This window comes from Molothrus aeneus, chromosome Z, assembly GCF_037042795.1.
Source record: "Molothrus aeneus isolate 106 chromosome Z, BPBGC_Maene_1.0, whole genome shotgun sequence".
NCBI classification, from domain to species: Eukaryota; Metazoa; Chordata; class Aves; order Passeriformes; family Icteridae; genus Molothrus; species Molothrus aeneus.
The window spans coordinates 33,035,316-33,052,341 of record NC_089680.1 but is presented as its reverse complement, the minus strand read 5'-3'; the positions used below and the strand labels follow the sequence as shown (position 1 = coordinate 33,052,341).

Sequence of the window (17,026 nt, the reverse complement as noted above, 5' to 3'; positions counted from 1 at the left end):
AGCTGGTAGTTTACTTGTTTATCACTTGTTTCCTGAATCTCAAGGACTTTCTACCTGGCTGGGAATGCTGTCTGATGGCTAGCATGCAGACCTTGTTATTCTTTCATTGTTATGGCTTTGTGTACTGACCTGCTTGCTGAATAAAGGGGTTTCTTTTGCCATAGCTGTTGATTTGTTCCTGCTGCACGTTGGCTTCTCTATCCTCCAGTCACCTGCACAGATAGCAGCAGTCAACTCCAGAGGGTTTAATAATGCTGTTCAACTGGTCTTACCAGCCTTAGCTGAAAGCTGTAAGCATACAGAGAGGCCCTTTTTTCTTTGAAATGGATAGTGGTTTTCTAATTAAATTCCTGTGTTTCTGTGCAGCTGAATGGTTCTCTGGCTGTGAGGAGCCGATGTCTACACAGAGGTGCCTCACAGCAGCGGGTCCTGGCCACACAGACCTGTTTCTCTGAGCACCCAGCATCATATTCATGTGGTGCAACTGAAGCCAGAATGTGCAGCTGTTTGTTTTCCCCTTTGCGGGGAAAGGCCTCAAAGGCAAATATTTAATGAGTCAAGAGAGGCAGGAATATTCCATCTTTCTGTTAATTTAAAACAAAATCAGGTCATCTGGCACAACTCCCTGTCAGAAGCTGTGATGGAGAGGAGGATGGCTGCTGCCCCTGCGACACTTGGGTGTGTTTCAGTCTGCCTTTCCAGGGCACAAGCCCCTGGTGTGTCTCATGTAAGCTGAATTACTGAAGCAATCAGAGTCTCTTGCTGTACAGCGTGGGAAGAAGGGAGAAGGTCCCTAGGGTGAGGGAATAAGCAGTAATGGCATGAACCAGGAGAGCTGAGGAAAGTGGACTTGTACTCCAAGGGATCTGTAAAGAATTGAGAGAAGGCTCTGGAAGAGTTCAGTCCCTTGTGTTTTAGATCTTATTATATCCCCTGAACCCTGAAATTCAGGCTGAAGGGGTATCAAAAGTCAAAGGTATTAAATGAAGCCAGTGAAAAGTCAGTGCTGCACAGACACAGACGTGCTTATGTGTGCTTTGTGTCCTTTCTAACAGTTTATATATAATGTGTTCTGCTTTTCAGATTCCCTTCTACAAGCAGATGTGCAAGGGTATTCAGGCGGGTGAGATGTGTGAGAAGTTGGTGGGATACTCTGCAGTGTACAAAGTCTGTTTTGGAATGGCCTGTTTCTTCTTTTTATTCTTCTTGTTCACCATCAAAATTAACAACAGCAAAAGTTGCCGAGCATACATTCATAATGGGTGAGTTTTTTATTTGATTGCCTAATTTTAACATCTAACATTTTAACATCTCCACTCTAATTTTAACATCTCTTCACAAATTTGTGCCACGAACTTTCTACTTAGGTGTAGTACTAGGCAGAAAAAACCCCCAAAACTCAAAAATCTTCACTTTGCTCTTATTTTTAGAAATAATGTGGTCAAGTGAAAACTAAGTAAAGTGGTAATCAGTCATCAAAGGACGGGTTTTTTTTCCTCGTTACTCTTTAAATAAAGATTTCTTGAGGTACTAAAGCTGAACATGTCTAATTCCTATTACAACCAGATGGTTTCTTTCTCTCATACAGATTCTGGCTTATTAAACTTATAGTTCTGGCAGCAATGTGCTCAGGAGCCTTCTTCATTCCTGATCAGGACACTTTCCTCAATGGTATGTCCTCTTATTTTTGTTAGTCTGCTTCATTCTCTACTATCTTGTGACTGGTTAGAAATCTGAGAAGTCTGATCAACATGAATATTGCCTTGTTTCTTCAAGTAAAGCCTTACAGGCCAGATGCAAAACCAGTGTTTGGGGGGGGAACACTGTGTGTGCAAACTACATGGTCTTCATGTGAATGTGCAGGGAACAGCATTTTTTTTCTGACCAAGAGCAGGCCAAAGTAGTAGGAAACGATACCACTGCAGCAGTTCTTCAGGAATTCTTGCCAATTCTTTAAGAAATATGGAACTATAATGGTGCAGAAGGAGCTGTTCACTCAAGAACACAGAGCTGCTTATTAGTTTGGCTTGTGCAGAGTAGCTGTGGCATAGTGCAGCAGTCAGGCTGCACAGTGCAGAAGTGCCAGTGCTCCAGGAGGCACAGTAACCTGCTGGGCACTGCTGGGCACTGGAAACTTGCAGTGCCCTAAAAGAATTTGGGATATTGTTAGTTTTCAGGTTGGGGGTGTACATGCAGTAAAGTAAAATTAGAGTTCTTGAGCCCTGGTACATGTGCTCTGCTGAGGATGCCATATCAGAAGCATTTCCAGTTTTGGAAGGAATGCTGGCACAGCACAGGCATGCTGGTGCTAGCCCAGTACTGAAGTGCCAGCTGGGAGGGGAGTTTATCACAGAAATCTTTTGGGCTAGGAGCAAAAATCCTGGTGATACCAAGATGAGTTTGTTCTCCTACATTTGCAGTAAGTACATCTTGCAGGTCCTTGTAAGCCCTTAAGCTGTTGGGTCTGAACAGGTGATGGGGAATGGGATGGGATCAGTAGAGCAAAGGAGCAGTTGTGTATGCTGCCTGCTTCCACGAAGACTTGCTTGGTTACCTTGTTCTCAACGCCCATCTGCTCTAGCCAGGATGTTTAAAAGGGCAGGAGGGAGGAGTAACATGGGGAAGAGAATAGAGTGGGCAGGCAGACTAAGAGCACAGTACTCTGGGAAACTAAAGTAAAAACCACTACAAGTAAACCACTGACAGGTATAATTCAGCTTCTTGCTTTTGCTGTTTGGCCCTGGCTCAGTTTGAGGCTCTCTTCCATGTCTTCTCTGAAGCTGTGGCATGGCTGTATGTGTTTGTCCTTAGGACCCATTCTGTTTGGATTAGAAGTAGATGCAGTACAATGCCTTGTACTCGTGAGCAGGTGAGACTGCCTGTCATCTTTGCAAATGACCCTTGTCATGGTGAAACGTCTTGAGGAACTGATGTGTTTGCAGAAAAGGAGAAACAGAATTTTTCTGTGCTGATTCTCAACAGCAGTCTAATGTAGTCTGGAGATACAGCATAACAAGCTTTCTTTCCCAAACTAGCTTTTGGACTTTTTGGACTTTTCACTCCATAGCTGTATTCTGCAACTCCTGCTAAACCAACCTCTAGTCTGCCCCTGAATTTGAAATTTACAGATGGTTTGGGTATGATATGTTTGTGGGATTTTCTACCCCCTTTCAAGAAACTAACACTGTCTTTTGGTTGCTTGGTTTTGTTGTGGGTTATTTTTAGAGGGAGAGGGTCATTCTCCCAATTGCTTTTTTTCTTCTTGAAAAATAAAATCTCTTGCCATATTTCCCAAGGAGTTTGTTAATCATGGAGGAGGAAGATTATGTGCAAGCAGTAGGTTTTTGTGGGTTGTAGTGTTAAATCCACCCTGTCTATGCTGATCTTAATTTTGATTGATCCATAAATGTCTGCAGTTTACTGTGGCAGAGGGAGATCAGGAGAGTCTGTTTAATTATTCACTCCATTGGTGATCTGACCTTTCCTACTCTCCCTTTCCCAAATACACATGCCACTTTGTGCCCTGCCTGTTTTTATGTACTTTTTTACAGAATAACTTCATCTGTTTTTTTGTTTTGTATGTTTGAAGAAGCTTGTCAAGTGTATACAATATGTTTAGCAAACCAGACAATGACATTTTTGCTTGCTTTTAAATAATGAGCTTATGATGGAGTAAGAAAAAAAAATCTCTACATCTGCTGCTAATGGAAATGAGCCCTGACTGTTCCATTCTTCCACTTAACTTACACAGGTTTTTTTTCAAAAGGAAAGCACAATGGAAGGAAATGGCTGAATTTTGCTGATGCACTTCCTTGGTCTTTTCTTCACTGCAATCAGTTGCACACCTGGAGTAATTTGTAGCCTGTGTACTGCAGAGCAGCACAAGCTGTATATACAGCTAAAAATTAAAATAGGTATCTGTATTTCCTCAGACACTTCTGATGTTGCATGTAAGAAATCTGTTGTCTAAAACATCCAAGCAGCTACCCAAATGCAGTATATGTAGGTCAACAGTTAAGTACCCAAATAACCTGTCCTAAAACCAGTCAGTGAATATTAAGTGTTTCTTGGGAGTGGCTTGGAACAGCATTTTTGAATAGATAAACCCCACCTTTGTTTTTCTGTGGTACTGGAATCTAGTGGAGAAGAAATTGCCCGTTTTAGTAATGACTGGGTTCCAGTACCTTCAATTTCAGGGTTTAGATTCCTGTGGAAAGCCTTCACACCACCTCCTTTCTGTCAGTCACAAATAAAGGTTTCAGTATTTTCTGTCTTAACATAGCAACTCATAGGTTCCACAAAAATTTTCTAGGTTAGGGAAACCCAGTAGCTGTCCTGACATGATTATATTGAAAATGTAGCAGGTTGCAAGCTGAATTCATAAGGGAGCTAATCTTGAGTTAACTGAGCTGGCCTTTCATCTGAAATCTCCTGCTATATTTGTGAGCTTGAGATTTTCAACCACATTAACAGCTTCACTGCATAGACAATAAATCCATTTTATCTCAAGGGAAAGGCGTTTGACCTATTTTCTGCCTCTCTGCCTTGCAGCCTGGCGCTATGTAGGAGCAACAGGAGGGTTCCTTTTCATTGCCATTCAGCTCATCCTGCTGGTTGAGTTCGCACACAAGTGGAATAAAAATTGGTATGTGTTGGGAAAGTAGTTATTTCATTAAAATTCTGGACTCCTGACCAATATTTTTCTTGTAACAAAGAATGTAGACGTGTCTTGGATGTAATTTTTGAAAGAAGACACTTGAATCAGAGCTGTTCATATTTGATTTATCTACCTTCTCCTTCTCCAACAGAAATGTTTCCTCATTGCTCACTTCTACTCTGCTGATTTATTCTTACCTGAACTGCTTGGCTTCCACTAAGTAGTAGTGTCTTGGGATGCAAAAATTTCTTACTTTTAAGTTATTATATGCTTTATATGAAAATGCATCTGCTAAGTGGAGTGGTGCAAGAGAATAAAACTGGAGTTGCAGAATGTAATAGTGAAACCGTGTGCAAAGTTGTGAACTGATAAATCCTGCTTTGTCTATGTCAGCTTAATGCACGTCAATTTTCTTTCTCAAATGAAGACTGCTAATTTGTGTTCAACTTCTTTCTTGTCATATAAATAGGCAAGATTCCTTTATCAACCTGGATATACAATATTTAGGCATTGACTTCGTACATTTTTGGTTCAAGTATATTTTCTATTACTGTCCTAGCCCTTCGCCTCTCATCAAATTAAAATATTTAAATTTTGCTCTCACAGGTATTCTCCTGCCTCCACCTCCACCCTTTCTCTCTAACATTTCCTCCTCTACAAACTCTTGCAGCTCTTTCTTGTTCTAATTAAAATACCCACTTAGAAAGAGTTTTAGCAATCCTTCGGCTTTGATAAATTCCTGTTTCAGGGAGGAAGAGGTGAGAACTCCTTATACCACAGATATTTTTAGTGCTAATTACTGTAGCTGGTTTTTTGTGGATGAAAGAATTCCAGCACCAGCATTTAACTTTAGCTCTCTTTACATTAGATATTCTTTTAAAATAAGTCCTGTTTCCACAAAACCACAGGAAAAAAACCCCACTGAAAAGACTTTCCACCTACAAAACAGCCCATTCTTTCAAAACAGCTGTTTTAGTTGCTCCTTTTAAACCCTGGTGGGCTTTGCAAGAGATGTTTGGAAGGTGAAGAAAGGAAAACAAGATGAACCACTCTTTAGCTGAGGGAGTCCAGTGGTTAGACTCAAATGGAGAGGAGGCTTTTTGAGTGAAAGAGTAGTAAAACTTTCAAGGTAGTACAATGAGCAGAAGAGGGGCTATGCCATGAGCAATAAACCTCTGGTTTCATTGTGTGGAGAGCACCACTCGCTAGCCCAGCCTGGAGTACTTGGAGCTGCTGCTGAGGAAGTATTGAGCTGAGATATGCTGATGGGCTGATCCCAGAGAACTCCTGGGAGTTCTGGGAGTCAGCACTGGGCTATAATTATTATAATTACTGGGCTAAAATTATAATCAGAAGGAACTGATTGAGATAGTACAGAAGATAAACACTGATGCTGAAGAATGTTTCCCTCTGTTTCATGCGTAGGAACCTCGCAAGAATCTGTGCTGGTGTAGTGACGCACGCGTGCTTCGGGAAAGGAAACACTGTCTTTTGTCTTTGAGGATATGAACTCTTCAGCTGTTAGAATTTTATGTTCTGGGCAAGGGAAGACAAAGATAGGATGCTTGTCTCTCTCTCCGCAGGACTGCAGGTGCAAACCACAAGCAGGTGTGGAATGGCCTGCTTGCCCTGGTGACTCTCACGCTGTACTCCATTGCCGTGGCAGCCCTGGTGCTCATGGCTCTGTTCTACACGCGCCCGGAGGGCTGCCTGCACAACAAGGTGCTGATCGGAGTGAACGGCGGCCTGTGCCTCCTGGTGTCCCTGGTGGCCATTTCGCCCTGCGTCCAGAACCGTGAGTCCCCGCGCCTGCTCTCCTCCTGGGCTTTGGTGCTGCCCCGGTTGTGTGCCCGGAGGCATCAGCCATATCTGGGCACAAAGTCTTATGATAGTTCAGAGCTGGTGCTGCTCTTGACTTTTTATCTACCTTGTGAAGTGCTGTCGCTCATTGTCAGCCTGACTGCTGAAACTACAGAGGTGTGCGACGTTCTGGGTGTGCCATCAGGCACATAGTGTAGAGAACACCCACCTGCTGATAGCTGCCACTGTGTTGCGAAATTTACCTAGGTCTGGCTGTGGTAGCTCCCAAACTCACTACTGTTTTACTATTTACTTTCAACTTCTTGGGATTTATTGTTTGTAAAGTGTGGGCCTGGTGGAGTCAACAGCAGTATTTTATACTTTGTGTACTCTTAGTATCTTGCATACGTTGGGCCTGAAAATAGTAGAGTGACTCCAACAGATATTTTACAGGCAAATAAAATTATTGTGGCAGCTTTTGAAAAGCAGCTGTGTTTGGCAAAAGCACAGAGGTGATTCTTTACTTACACAGGAATCACTAATGCTTTCCTAAAACAGCCTGTAGAACTAAAGGATAGACTTTTCTCTTTATTGGACGGTGGAACTGTATCTAAACTGCCTCAAACACTTACTAACTGCCTTAAGTGAAAAAAAAAAAAGATACTGGTGTGCTGTTCCTTAAAGGATATCAATTTCTTTTTCACTTTGCTAAAGTGTCTACAAAAATAACTAATTTTCCTCACTCTTGTAAAGGCCAGCCCCATTCTGGCTTGCTGCAGTCAGGAGTCATCAGCTGCTATGTCATGTACCTCACTTTCTCAGCACTATCCAGCAAACCACCAGAAACAAGTAAGTTATCTAATGCTTTATGTATGTAAAAATGCCAGTTACTTGTTTTTAAAATTTTAAAAATTTAGTGGTAATAAAATGGTTATAAAAATAGTAATAAAATTAGAGTAATAAAAATGTGGACAATTAGGATTAGGACAATATGAGACAATAAAAGCAAAGAGTTATGGACGGTCTGGGTATCTTTTTCTGGGCAGCACAAGCCCGAAAAAGGGCACACGTTAACAGATGATTAACCCTTAAAAACAATAATCTGTTGCATATTCATACATCTCATACATGATGCATAAATTCCATTCAAACAAAGGATTCTGTCTGGTCAGTGTCAACTTCTTCCTCTTAATCCTGACTCTTCAGGGCTGAATGAGGCAGGAAGAGGTTAGTTTCCTTCTGATAAGGAAGCAATTAATTCTTTTTCTCTGAAAGATTTAGGTGTCATGTGGCCGCTATTTCAGTCAGAGTATCTCATTCCTCTCTTTAAAAAAAGTATCTTACATAGCATAGTTTCTATTTTAACATTATGTTATAGCTTAAGAAAATTAATACAGCATAACTTTCTAACATAACACATATAATATTAGTTTTAATAATTGCAAAAAGCCAATCATAAAATACACATTTTTCACAATGTAAATGCTTTTAAACATGTTGTGTATTAAAAGCAAGAATTTAGCAAACCTGGATTAACAGACTCAGGGATATTGAAGTGCTGGGTTTGGTCTTCACGGAAAAAATTGCAAACAGTACCAATAAATCTGTGCAGCCAAGAGACTGTGCAATTGGCACTCTCCCTGGATGTTGAATACTTTGGTCTAGGGGCACTTTACTTACCTTGGGTGAGTTGCATCTGTTGGACCATTTCCTGTGAACAAATTTCCCAAAGTCTTGTAGTCTATTCCTCCTGTGACAAGTACACGTTGTCTTAATACTGAATATGACAAAACACATAATGTGTTAGGTCACATGATAGGAGAGGGTTGGAACAAGTGGCTCTTGGATTCCTCTGGAAGAAGCTGGGTGATCAGCTCCAAAAGTTTACAAGGTCCAGTTAGCATGTGCTGGCCATCAAAGTGGATATTAATATGACACTTTTTCCTCCTAGAATTAGTCTGCTGGGTAGGCCTGGACTCCTAATGAAGCAAAAACTTGAGTACCACTTGTGTTTAGTTTTGAGAGGAAGTATTCAAAGAAAGGACTTGGAGTTGTGTCTCAGAGTTATGTTGCAGCTGAGATGATGCTGTTCTTCAGCAGAGCTCTTGAACTCCCCTTGCCTTTCAGCCACTAGTATTGCAGTTCAGGAGTATGGAACTCACTAGAGTTTGAAGTTCTTGACACAGCAAAACCATATAGCAAGACATTACAGCTCAATTCAAACTGTCCTTTACCCAAATAAATGTCAGATTCCTATGTTAGCATTGGAAGCATTATTTTCACTTAGAGAAGATTTTTCTGGTTTGAGTTAGTACACTCATTCTTTATTATTGCCCAACTTTTAAGTGTTCAATAGCTGAAACAACAATAGCTAGAGGAAAATAAGTCCAATGACAGGAAGGAAAAGTTTATACAGAGACCTCTCAAGAAGAAAGGGGAGAGGTGGGGGAAAAAGTCTGTCATACTTGTGTAGGTACAGATATGCACGTGAGAGTATTCTAGAGTTAGGAAGTAAACCAGACAGTATTTAGGTGTAAAATTTACTTAGGGAACTTTAGCTGTGTTTTGAATTAATATAAAGTCTAATTTAGAAGACATCAAAAGTCTGTCCACAGTGTAAAAAGAAGAAGGTGAAGAAAGTAATTTGTGGAATTAAATCATATGCCTTGTGTTGCTTCATGTAACTTGCCACAGACAAAGTCTTCAGCAGTTAAGTGAATGTTCTAATTCTTCTTGTATATATTGCAAGTGTGGTTATTGCATTTGTTAGAGTATGCATCAAGCACACTCTCAGACCTCCTTGTCTTCCCATGCCTGAGAATTTTCACAGTTGTCATCTGCTCTCAGAGGTGCTCTTTCTTTGCCTGTCTGTGTGATAAGGACTCCAGGTTTGCTTATCAGCTTTCACAGTGGCATGTGCCAGAGAATGTGTGAGGGGCTGGTACTTACTGTGGGGTCCCAGCCCTGTTACTCAGGTTTGCCATGAACTTACCTAACATTGATTTGACTGAGAACAGGGCAACTACCAACCACCTTTTTTTACTGTGTATGGATTTCATAGTTGTCCTCAAGGCACCCTTGCTGTCAAAGAGATTTTTGGTCTGAGGTCTGTACTGTCTTGGTCTTATATAGTTTTGTAGCCTTGGGTGAAGTGTTGGCAGACTTCCAACTTCCTATTTCTTAGGTCACAAAACAGTTGTTTTTTCCCTTGTTTGTCTGTTCTGGTCAGACAGGAAATTTTAGTACCCTACTAAGCTGCATTTTTTGTTTTGTCTGAAACACAGAGTCTGCTAGGCCAGATTTACCCATTTTTCCTTCGTGATCTTTCTAAGAACTAGACAGAAACAGCTGAAGTTTATCTACCTACTGTCAGATAATAAAAATTCAGTTAAAGCCTTCAGTCTGAAGACTGCTTTAAAATGGAATGAAATGAGCTCTGCAAACTAGTTTTATTTTGTTTGTTTGTGAAGTCCTGGACGAAAACAACCGGAATATCACAATCTGTGTACCTGAATTCAGTCAAGGCCTGCACAGAGATGAAAACCTGGTTACTGGCTTGGGTACTACGATTCTGTTTGGCTGCATTTTATATTCTTGGTAAGTCTGGGAGTTTGCAGTTACCTTTCTGTAAATTCAATGTTGTGGTCCAAAGAGTGAAGGCTTATAGCATGCCTCATGAAAAGTCACAGAGAAGTGTGGAATAAAGTTGAGCTAGAAGGGTTGTATTTTCCTCAGCTTCAGAATTTTAGGTGTTTTAGCTAAAAATCTTCAACAAGATAATACAACTTTTGAAATAAATATATTTCATTAAAATCAAATAGGGCAATTTATCTAGAGGCAAAGAAATTCCACCTGTCTGTGATCCCAAGTAATCTCATTGTTAAACTCTAAAACTCTATACAGTTACATTCACCTGGAAAATCTATCTGAAATTTTCGTAGCCTCCTGACAGAGGCTATGACTGTCCTTGAAGGTCTTTAAAACAAATAAACTGTTGGGAGGGTTTAAGGCGTCCTTTGAAAAAATGATGACCACAGTATTGCCATCAGGATTTGCCATTGATCTGCTCTAAAAAACCCCTGTGCTGCTCACCTTTGATGCTCATCTTATATTATTGCAGCTCAGTTCAATAAATTAAGTTATGCTCTGGGACAGGGAGTTGCTGGTGATTGAAAGGTGGTGTGTCGTTTATTTTGGCTGTGCAGCCTGCCAGGAGACAGCACCGCCTGTCTGCTGCAGATTTTTGAGCAGGTTCTGCTACTGAATCAGTCCACTTCAAAATTCACATTCAGAAACCCCTTCATATTTTTGTGAAGTGAAAACAAGAGACTTATTCTTCTCTTTATCAAATACACGTGTTCCATTTTGTTCTGATACAAAATAGATAAATATGGATATCATGGATCTAGTTCACATTAGAAGGGCACTTACAGTGCATCAGGGAGGTGTTTTAGCACACAGACAATATTAATGTAGCCTGCCACTGAACTGTACCATGTAGCTGGGGAGGTAAGAATACCTTCAAGGGGGGTGTTTTGAAACATTGCTTGCCAAGGCTCAGTGTGTACACCAAGGCCTTCCTGTGGGTAACAGGAAGTTTGCACTTCACATCCTAAAAGAGCAGGACAGGGGAGGAAGTGTTTTCTATCAGAAGAAATTAGAAAGGATTCCCCCACAGATAACAGCAGTCATGCAAGAAAGTAATTTCTAGGAACTGGTACACTGACAACAGTGGCTGGTAATTTACTTTTGAAAATTGACTGCCAGAGACCTCTGAGTTTGCTGGCAAAGCCTTTACAGAAATGTTGAGCCAAAGTGATGGCTGTGAACTGAGTATAAATGCACTGGTTGTGCACAGCAGGGGAGATCTGTTCTGGCTTGCAAACTGGAGCACTTAGATTTTGCTGCTGTCAGATGGTGAATTCATCACCTTTCTGGAGTGACCTACTTTTAAGTTCATGATTCAGTCTGAGCTGGCCAGTGGCCATCTGCTAGGTTGGTTTCTACCTAGTGCAGGACAAACTTCTCACACACTTAGTGCTTGATGATAGCATCCAGGCAAATGCTTGGCTGAGACATGGGAGTTGACTATTTATGTTTGCTGTGATGTTGAAGAGTTCCCCTGTTGGGGCTATAGTTATGCCCAGGGCTTTGACACTGTCTTCTTTCCTCCTAGTTTGACCTCAACAACACGTGCAAGCTCAGAGGCACTGAGAGGAATATATGCAACAGCTGAAACTGAAGTGAGTTCTTGCTTCTTCACACAGGCTTTTTGTGTAGACTTTTCCCCTTGCTTTTATTGCTGTTGTTTTTGTGGCCTGTAATCTGAAAAGAGAAGCTGTTCTTGGTAGCATGTATGCTATGTGCCTCTGGGTATGGACTCATCAAAACATTTATCCACATTGGCCTTTCTGTAGGTCTCGTTGGTCATGGAGGTGCCTTTATGCACTGAAACTATTTTCTACTCTTGAAGTTTATTCAGCATCCTGCAGACTTCCTGTACGTCTTGTGTTCAACATGAGCTCATGTCCTCTCATTTAAGGGAAAAGTGTGCTGGAAAGCTACCAGAAGAAAAAGTGGAGGAGTTCTTGAACGTTTTCAGTCCTGTTTGCCTTTGTTCTCATAGCAACTAAGATCCCAAGTTCTTATCTCTTATTTTTATTTCCATATATAGGTAGTTCCTTTCTTTTTGCCTATAATTTAATCTCTGATTGTATTTCTTGTCCCTGTTTCAGCTCTACAAGTTTCTTTGTTCTACCTACCTGTTACTTTGACTTCCTTGTCCTGGGTACACTGAGAAAACTCTGGGAAATCAGTGGGGTTTTGCTAAGTAACAGTTTCCCCTTGCTTAGGCTTGCTAGTGATGCTCTTCAAATATATGTGTGTGTTTGGAAGATAAGTCTCCACCCCTAGCTCTCTCTGCACTGGTGTTACTTGCATCTGCAGTTTTAGCTTCTATTTCACAAGTCTTTAATCAGAGTGTGAGAGTTCAAAAACGCAGAGGTATCTGCTGAGGCCTTTGGTGTTTGCAGTAGCTGGGCATGGGGAATCACGAGGCATTCCAGTGTGGGAGTGCCAGGGTGCTGGGGCACTGCCCTGTGGCAGGATGCTGTGGCTGGACAGGGCTCCAGTGCCAGCCCAGCCCTCGCTGCCCACTGGGCATGGAGCACAGACCTGGCATGGCCTGCCTTAGGCGGGTCCTGGCAGGGCCTCTGCCTTCCCACCCCGTGCTGAGGGACAGGACAGGGAGCACTGCAGAGAAAACAGCCACCCTTTGTGCCCCTGCACCTCCTCTGCCAGCTGTAGGAGGCTCTGCCAGAGGTGTGGCTCTGTGCCCTGTTGAGTAGCAGTGGGAAGGCTGGGACCTGTGGCACGGATTTGGGATGTGGCCCCTCACTGGGAAGGTCCATCTCGTCAGCCAGAGTACTTGCCCACTGGATTAGTTCTGGATTTTTGGGTTTTAAATAGTGTAGAAGAGCCACTAAATGTAAATACAAAGAAAGGACTGCTGAAGAGCAAACAGCTGCACTCTGATTGCCTCCAGCCCAGAGAGGGTTTGTCAACTCTGCTGGAGGCAGCTGTGTTAGGGGTTAGAGTGGGTGTGCCAGCATTGCTAATTCCAGTCTATACCAGGACTACATTACAACTGGCTAAAATGTTGAAGGGAACCCCCGTGCTTGCTTCAGAATGTGAGTACAGCCCCAGCATAAGGCAGGCTGGCACTGCAGGTGAGACCTGGCACAACAAGAGTAGAAAGAGGTAGAGAATAAGGAGTTTACATAAAGTCTCAGGCAGTCTTTTGAGAAAGAATAAACTTTTTGGCTTTTCCTGAGTTTGTGAACCCACTGAGTACAGGTAATCAGGGATATGTGGAGCAAACCTCGCAGTGAACCTCCCACTTGATGTTTCTGCTGGATATTTTACTTTAAAAACCTGTTGTCTGGGAAAGCACACAACCAGTCCCTGCAACAGGGAGTAAACTAAAACATAAAGTTTAGAAGTGCAAAGCATAAATATTTATTCAATGTGGTTTTATACAAGGGTCTTCTACCCTTCAGGCATTCAGGGGCAGCATGATTTGACTAATCACTGGCACCCACAGCATGATTACTAATCCTGATAAAACTTTGCAAAGCAGCTATATTTCTGCAGCAGTCTTGCTGCTCGTCTGTTGATCCAGACATCCTTTAAGTCAGTCTTGAGACAACTACTTATCTGTGATGGTGCTATGGTTTCAAAGGTGTTTCAGAGGCCCTAGGATGCTGGCCTTACCTTGGCTGTCCAGGGCCATGTTTTATCCTTCATGGACAGCTCTAAGTTTCCAAGAAGCAATGTCCTTATTTCCAGGGCTGGGCAGTCCTTTAGTTTGTTTTACTTAAGCATGAACAATACCAAAGTCTCCAGTAAAATTCCAGTGCCTCATTACATTGTACAGTATGCTGTGAACTAATACAAGTAAACAAGGTTAATACACTTTCATAGTATAAAGACTGATTAATGTAATAGGAAAGTGAATTTTCCTAACAGGGTTCATTGTCTTAATCAGACCACAAGCAAAAGAAATCCCAAAGAAGGATACTGTGAGTACAAATAATACTTGTAATGCACTACAGGAAGTGCTGACTTTTACCATAGTCTGGTGCAGGAAATACTCTTATATTTGTTTATTTCATGGTCAGTGCCTTTTCTCCATTTACATTACCATTCAACACAGTGTAAATTTCAGCTTTTCTTTCTCCATCAGGTTAAAAAAAAAAAGGAGATCTTCATTTAAATAAAATAGTAGAACCAGGTTTCTGCTTTTATTAATTCTTCTTGTGCTCATTCTGGCTCTATTTCAGCAAAATCTTGCAAAGAGAAGTAGGTACATTTCACACTGTGTGAATAATAAGTTGTAATTTCCAACTTATGTATAATGAACTTTAAAAGTTCATTATACTTTCATCTTAGTACAGAAATGTCCTAAAAAGCACTTGTATACACATCTAAATAGATAAGTCCTCTAAATATGAATGTGCTTTATTGTAGCTGTTCCACCATTTTGTCATAATTATTTGAATCTGTGTTGGACCTAGAGCTATGTAAAATGGGTAGAGTAATTTTTAAAGACTGGCTTGTTTCTTCAAATTTACTGAGCAGGTTTTTCTTTGGAATTGCTTGGCAATTGCTGTTCTGAGCTACTGAGCAAATCCTAATTTAAGTTTTGTCCCGGCTGGAAATACAAACCAGACTTTTCTAAATTAGTGTCTGTAGTTTAGACACAACAGACCTTCCTTCCCTAGCTGTTCTGCTTTGCTGTAGCACAGGTTCTTACCCCCTTCCTGTTGTCTGTTCCACAGGTAGCTCGTTGCTGCTTTTGCTGTGTACCTGACGGAGACGGTAATTATGTTTTCTCTGCACAATTTACCATATTTGTGGCTTGTGGACCAAAGCCACAAAGAGAGTAAGGACACAGTAAGGACACAGCTGTGGATGAAGAGCTGCTCGTACCCTCATTCAATAGAGTACTGAATGCAAACTGAAGCAGATGAAGTGCTCCAAGTTAGGCTACAGAGAGAAAGAAGCAAGAGATGTCACAACACCATTTCAAAAATACTCGGACTACTAGGCTAGTTAATAATTCTTTAAAGTACTTTTCATTCCTGCAACATACAAAGAGTAATCTCTGTTTTTGGCATGCCTGTGAGTGTAACTGGCTGCTGGACTTCTGGCTCAGCAGCTCTGCAGGGACTGCAGTTGAGGAGTGAGATAGGAAGGGAGTGTCCTATTTGCAGACCTGGTACAATCAGGTTTATCAGCTTGGACTTGCCAGAAAAATATTGCACAGGTAGAGCAATTTAACTGCTCTCAATGGTCAAAATCTACTCAGTAAACCAGGAAGCTGTTACAAGGCAGAATTTCAGTTTTAGTCCAGTTTTTCACTCAGGGTCTAGGCCCATGCCCTGTGGATGAGAAAATGTTCAAGTGTTACTCTATGTCAGTCACACTTTCCCAAATCACACTGTTGATGTTTTGCTGTGTTCTCTGTGAAGCCAGCTGCTGTTTTCAGTTCTCATTAAATTTGCAAAACTTTCTTGTTCCTGTCTCTTACAGCTGATGCTGAAGAGCATGTTGAGAAAAGGGGAGGCCAGACTGTGGTTTATGATGAGAAGAAGGGCACAGTGTACAGTTATGCCTACTTCCACTTTGTTTTCTTCCTGGCTTCTCTCTATGTGATGATGACAGTAACTCATTGGTTCCAGTAAGTGTATTTCTTTAATGTGTTTCTTTAATGCCAACAAATTAACATCTCTCTGTGCTGAGAGGGAATATGTGAAGGGGAAGTTCTGCTGTGTGGGTGTGTGGGTGTTTCCAATCCTTGTGGTAGAAGTTTGAAGAGACATTACAAGTCTTTCTTGGGAATTCTTGAGCAAGATCTTGCTCTATAAAGGGCTGCTCTCCCTTGCTTCATCCATGGTTTAACTAGTTAAAGTCTTTTGTGTCATTATGTATTTTTTTTCCCTTAACAGTTATGAAAGTGCTCAGATTGAAAAATTCTTCACTGGAACCTGGTCTATCTTCTGGATTAAGATGGTCTCCTGTTGGGTTTGTGTCTGTCTGTACTTATGGACTCTTATTGCTCCACTCTGTTGCCCAACCAGAGAGTTCTCAGTGTGAACAGTCTAAAGGTCATTTAAAGTTTTTCTCTTTTTGGTTTTTTTTTCTCTTTTTTTTTGGAATGAGGAAACACCAATTACCCACTTATCATAATGTAACAGTTATTACCTTTTTAGTCAGACTAAACAAATGATTGAAGACTTTTTTTACCATTTTTTATTATCATGAACAAGCATTGCCTAAGGGAACAAATCTGTTTTGAAACTTTACAATGCTTATGTGTGGTGTGTAGAATACACAGTTATTGCATAAACTGGAATAAGTGAAGTACTCTTCAAATAACTGGCAATCTTTCTCTGGCTTCATTGACAAGAAAAGAAATACTCATGGTGCAGATGGTATCTTCTTACTTCCCAGGAATGTTTGGTATCTTCCAGCAAATATGCATTAATTCCTTTTTATACTCTTTCATTAACTGTTTCTTTTACAGTTTGCAGTGATGATTTGGACTGCTGTTTTGTACAGCATATAATTCTTGTAAGTAGTATCCAGATAATTTTTTTTCCAAAACCATATCTAAAAACTTCTGTAGAAATAAGAGAATATATAAAATTTGACTGCCAAAGCATCTACTAAAAGTTGTTTATCTAAGTATTAAATATATTAAGTTATTTTATACCTAGATTGAGAAAGGAATGTACCAATGATAGTAAAGTATTTATTCTATTATTACTTTAAAGGCACTTCGATGCAATTCAGATTTAGCCCAATTAATAACTGAAGGGGAGTTCTACACACAAATTCTCAGACTGAATTTTGTCCAATTTTGCTTTGCCAGGTCACTCAAAAGTTGAGTGTACTGCATGGGGATGTAAGATAAGGTACATTCTTTATTTACATTGTTTGCTGTTGAGAAAATGATAGTTAGGGAGCACTGCCTGTTGCTGTTAAATTTAAAAGTGGGGTGCTCAT

General features: G+C 40.9%; 1 protein-coding gene across 1 annotated transcript in view; it reads left to right on the top strand.

Annotated features, from left to right (window-relative positions):
- The window catches only part of SERINC5 (serine incorporator 5), a 34,473-nt gene extending 17,869 nt beyond the window's left edge, over positions 1 to 16,604 (top strand). The window contains exons 3-12 of the mRNA XM_066569401.1: positions 1,084 to 1,262; positions 1,589 to 1,671; positions 4,552 to 4,645; positions 6,241 to 6,452; positions 7,211 to 7,306; positions 9,928 to 10,054; positions 11,634 to 11,700; positions 14,797 to 14,836; positions 15,551 to 15,698; positions 15,967 to 16,604. Of these exons, the coding sequence (XP_066425498.1) occupies positions 1,084 to 1,262; positions 1,589 to 1,671; positions 4,552 to 4,645; positions 6,241 to 6,452; positions 7,211 to 7,306; positions 9,928 to 10,054; positions 11,634 to 11,700; positions 14,797 to 14,836; positions 15,551 to 15,698; positions 15,967 to 16,114 (1,194 nt within the window). The 3' untranslated portion in view covers positions 16,115 to 16,604. The remainder of the gene's footprint in view (positions 1 to 1,083; positions 1,263 to 1,588; positions 1,672 to 4,551; positions 4,646 to 6,240; positions 6,453 to 7,210; positions 7,307 to 9,927; positions 10,055 to 11,633; positions 11,701 to 14,796; positions 14,837 to 15,550; positions 15,699 to 15,966) is intronic.
- The last annotated feature ends 422 nt before the right edge of the window (positions 16,605 to 17,026 follow it).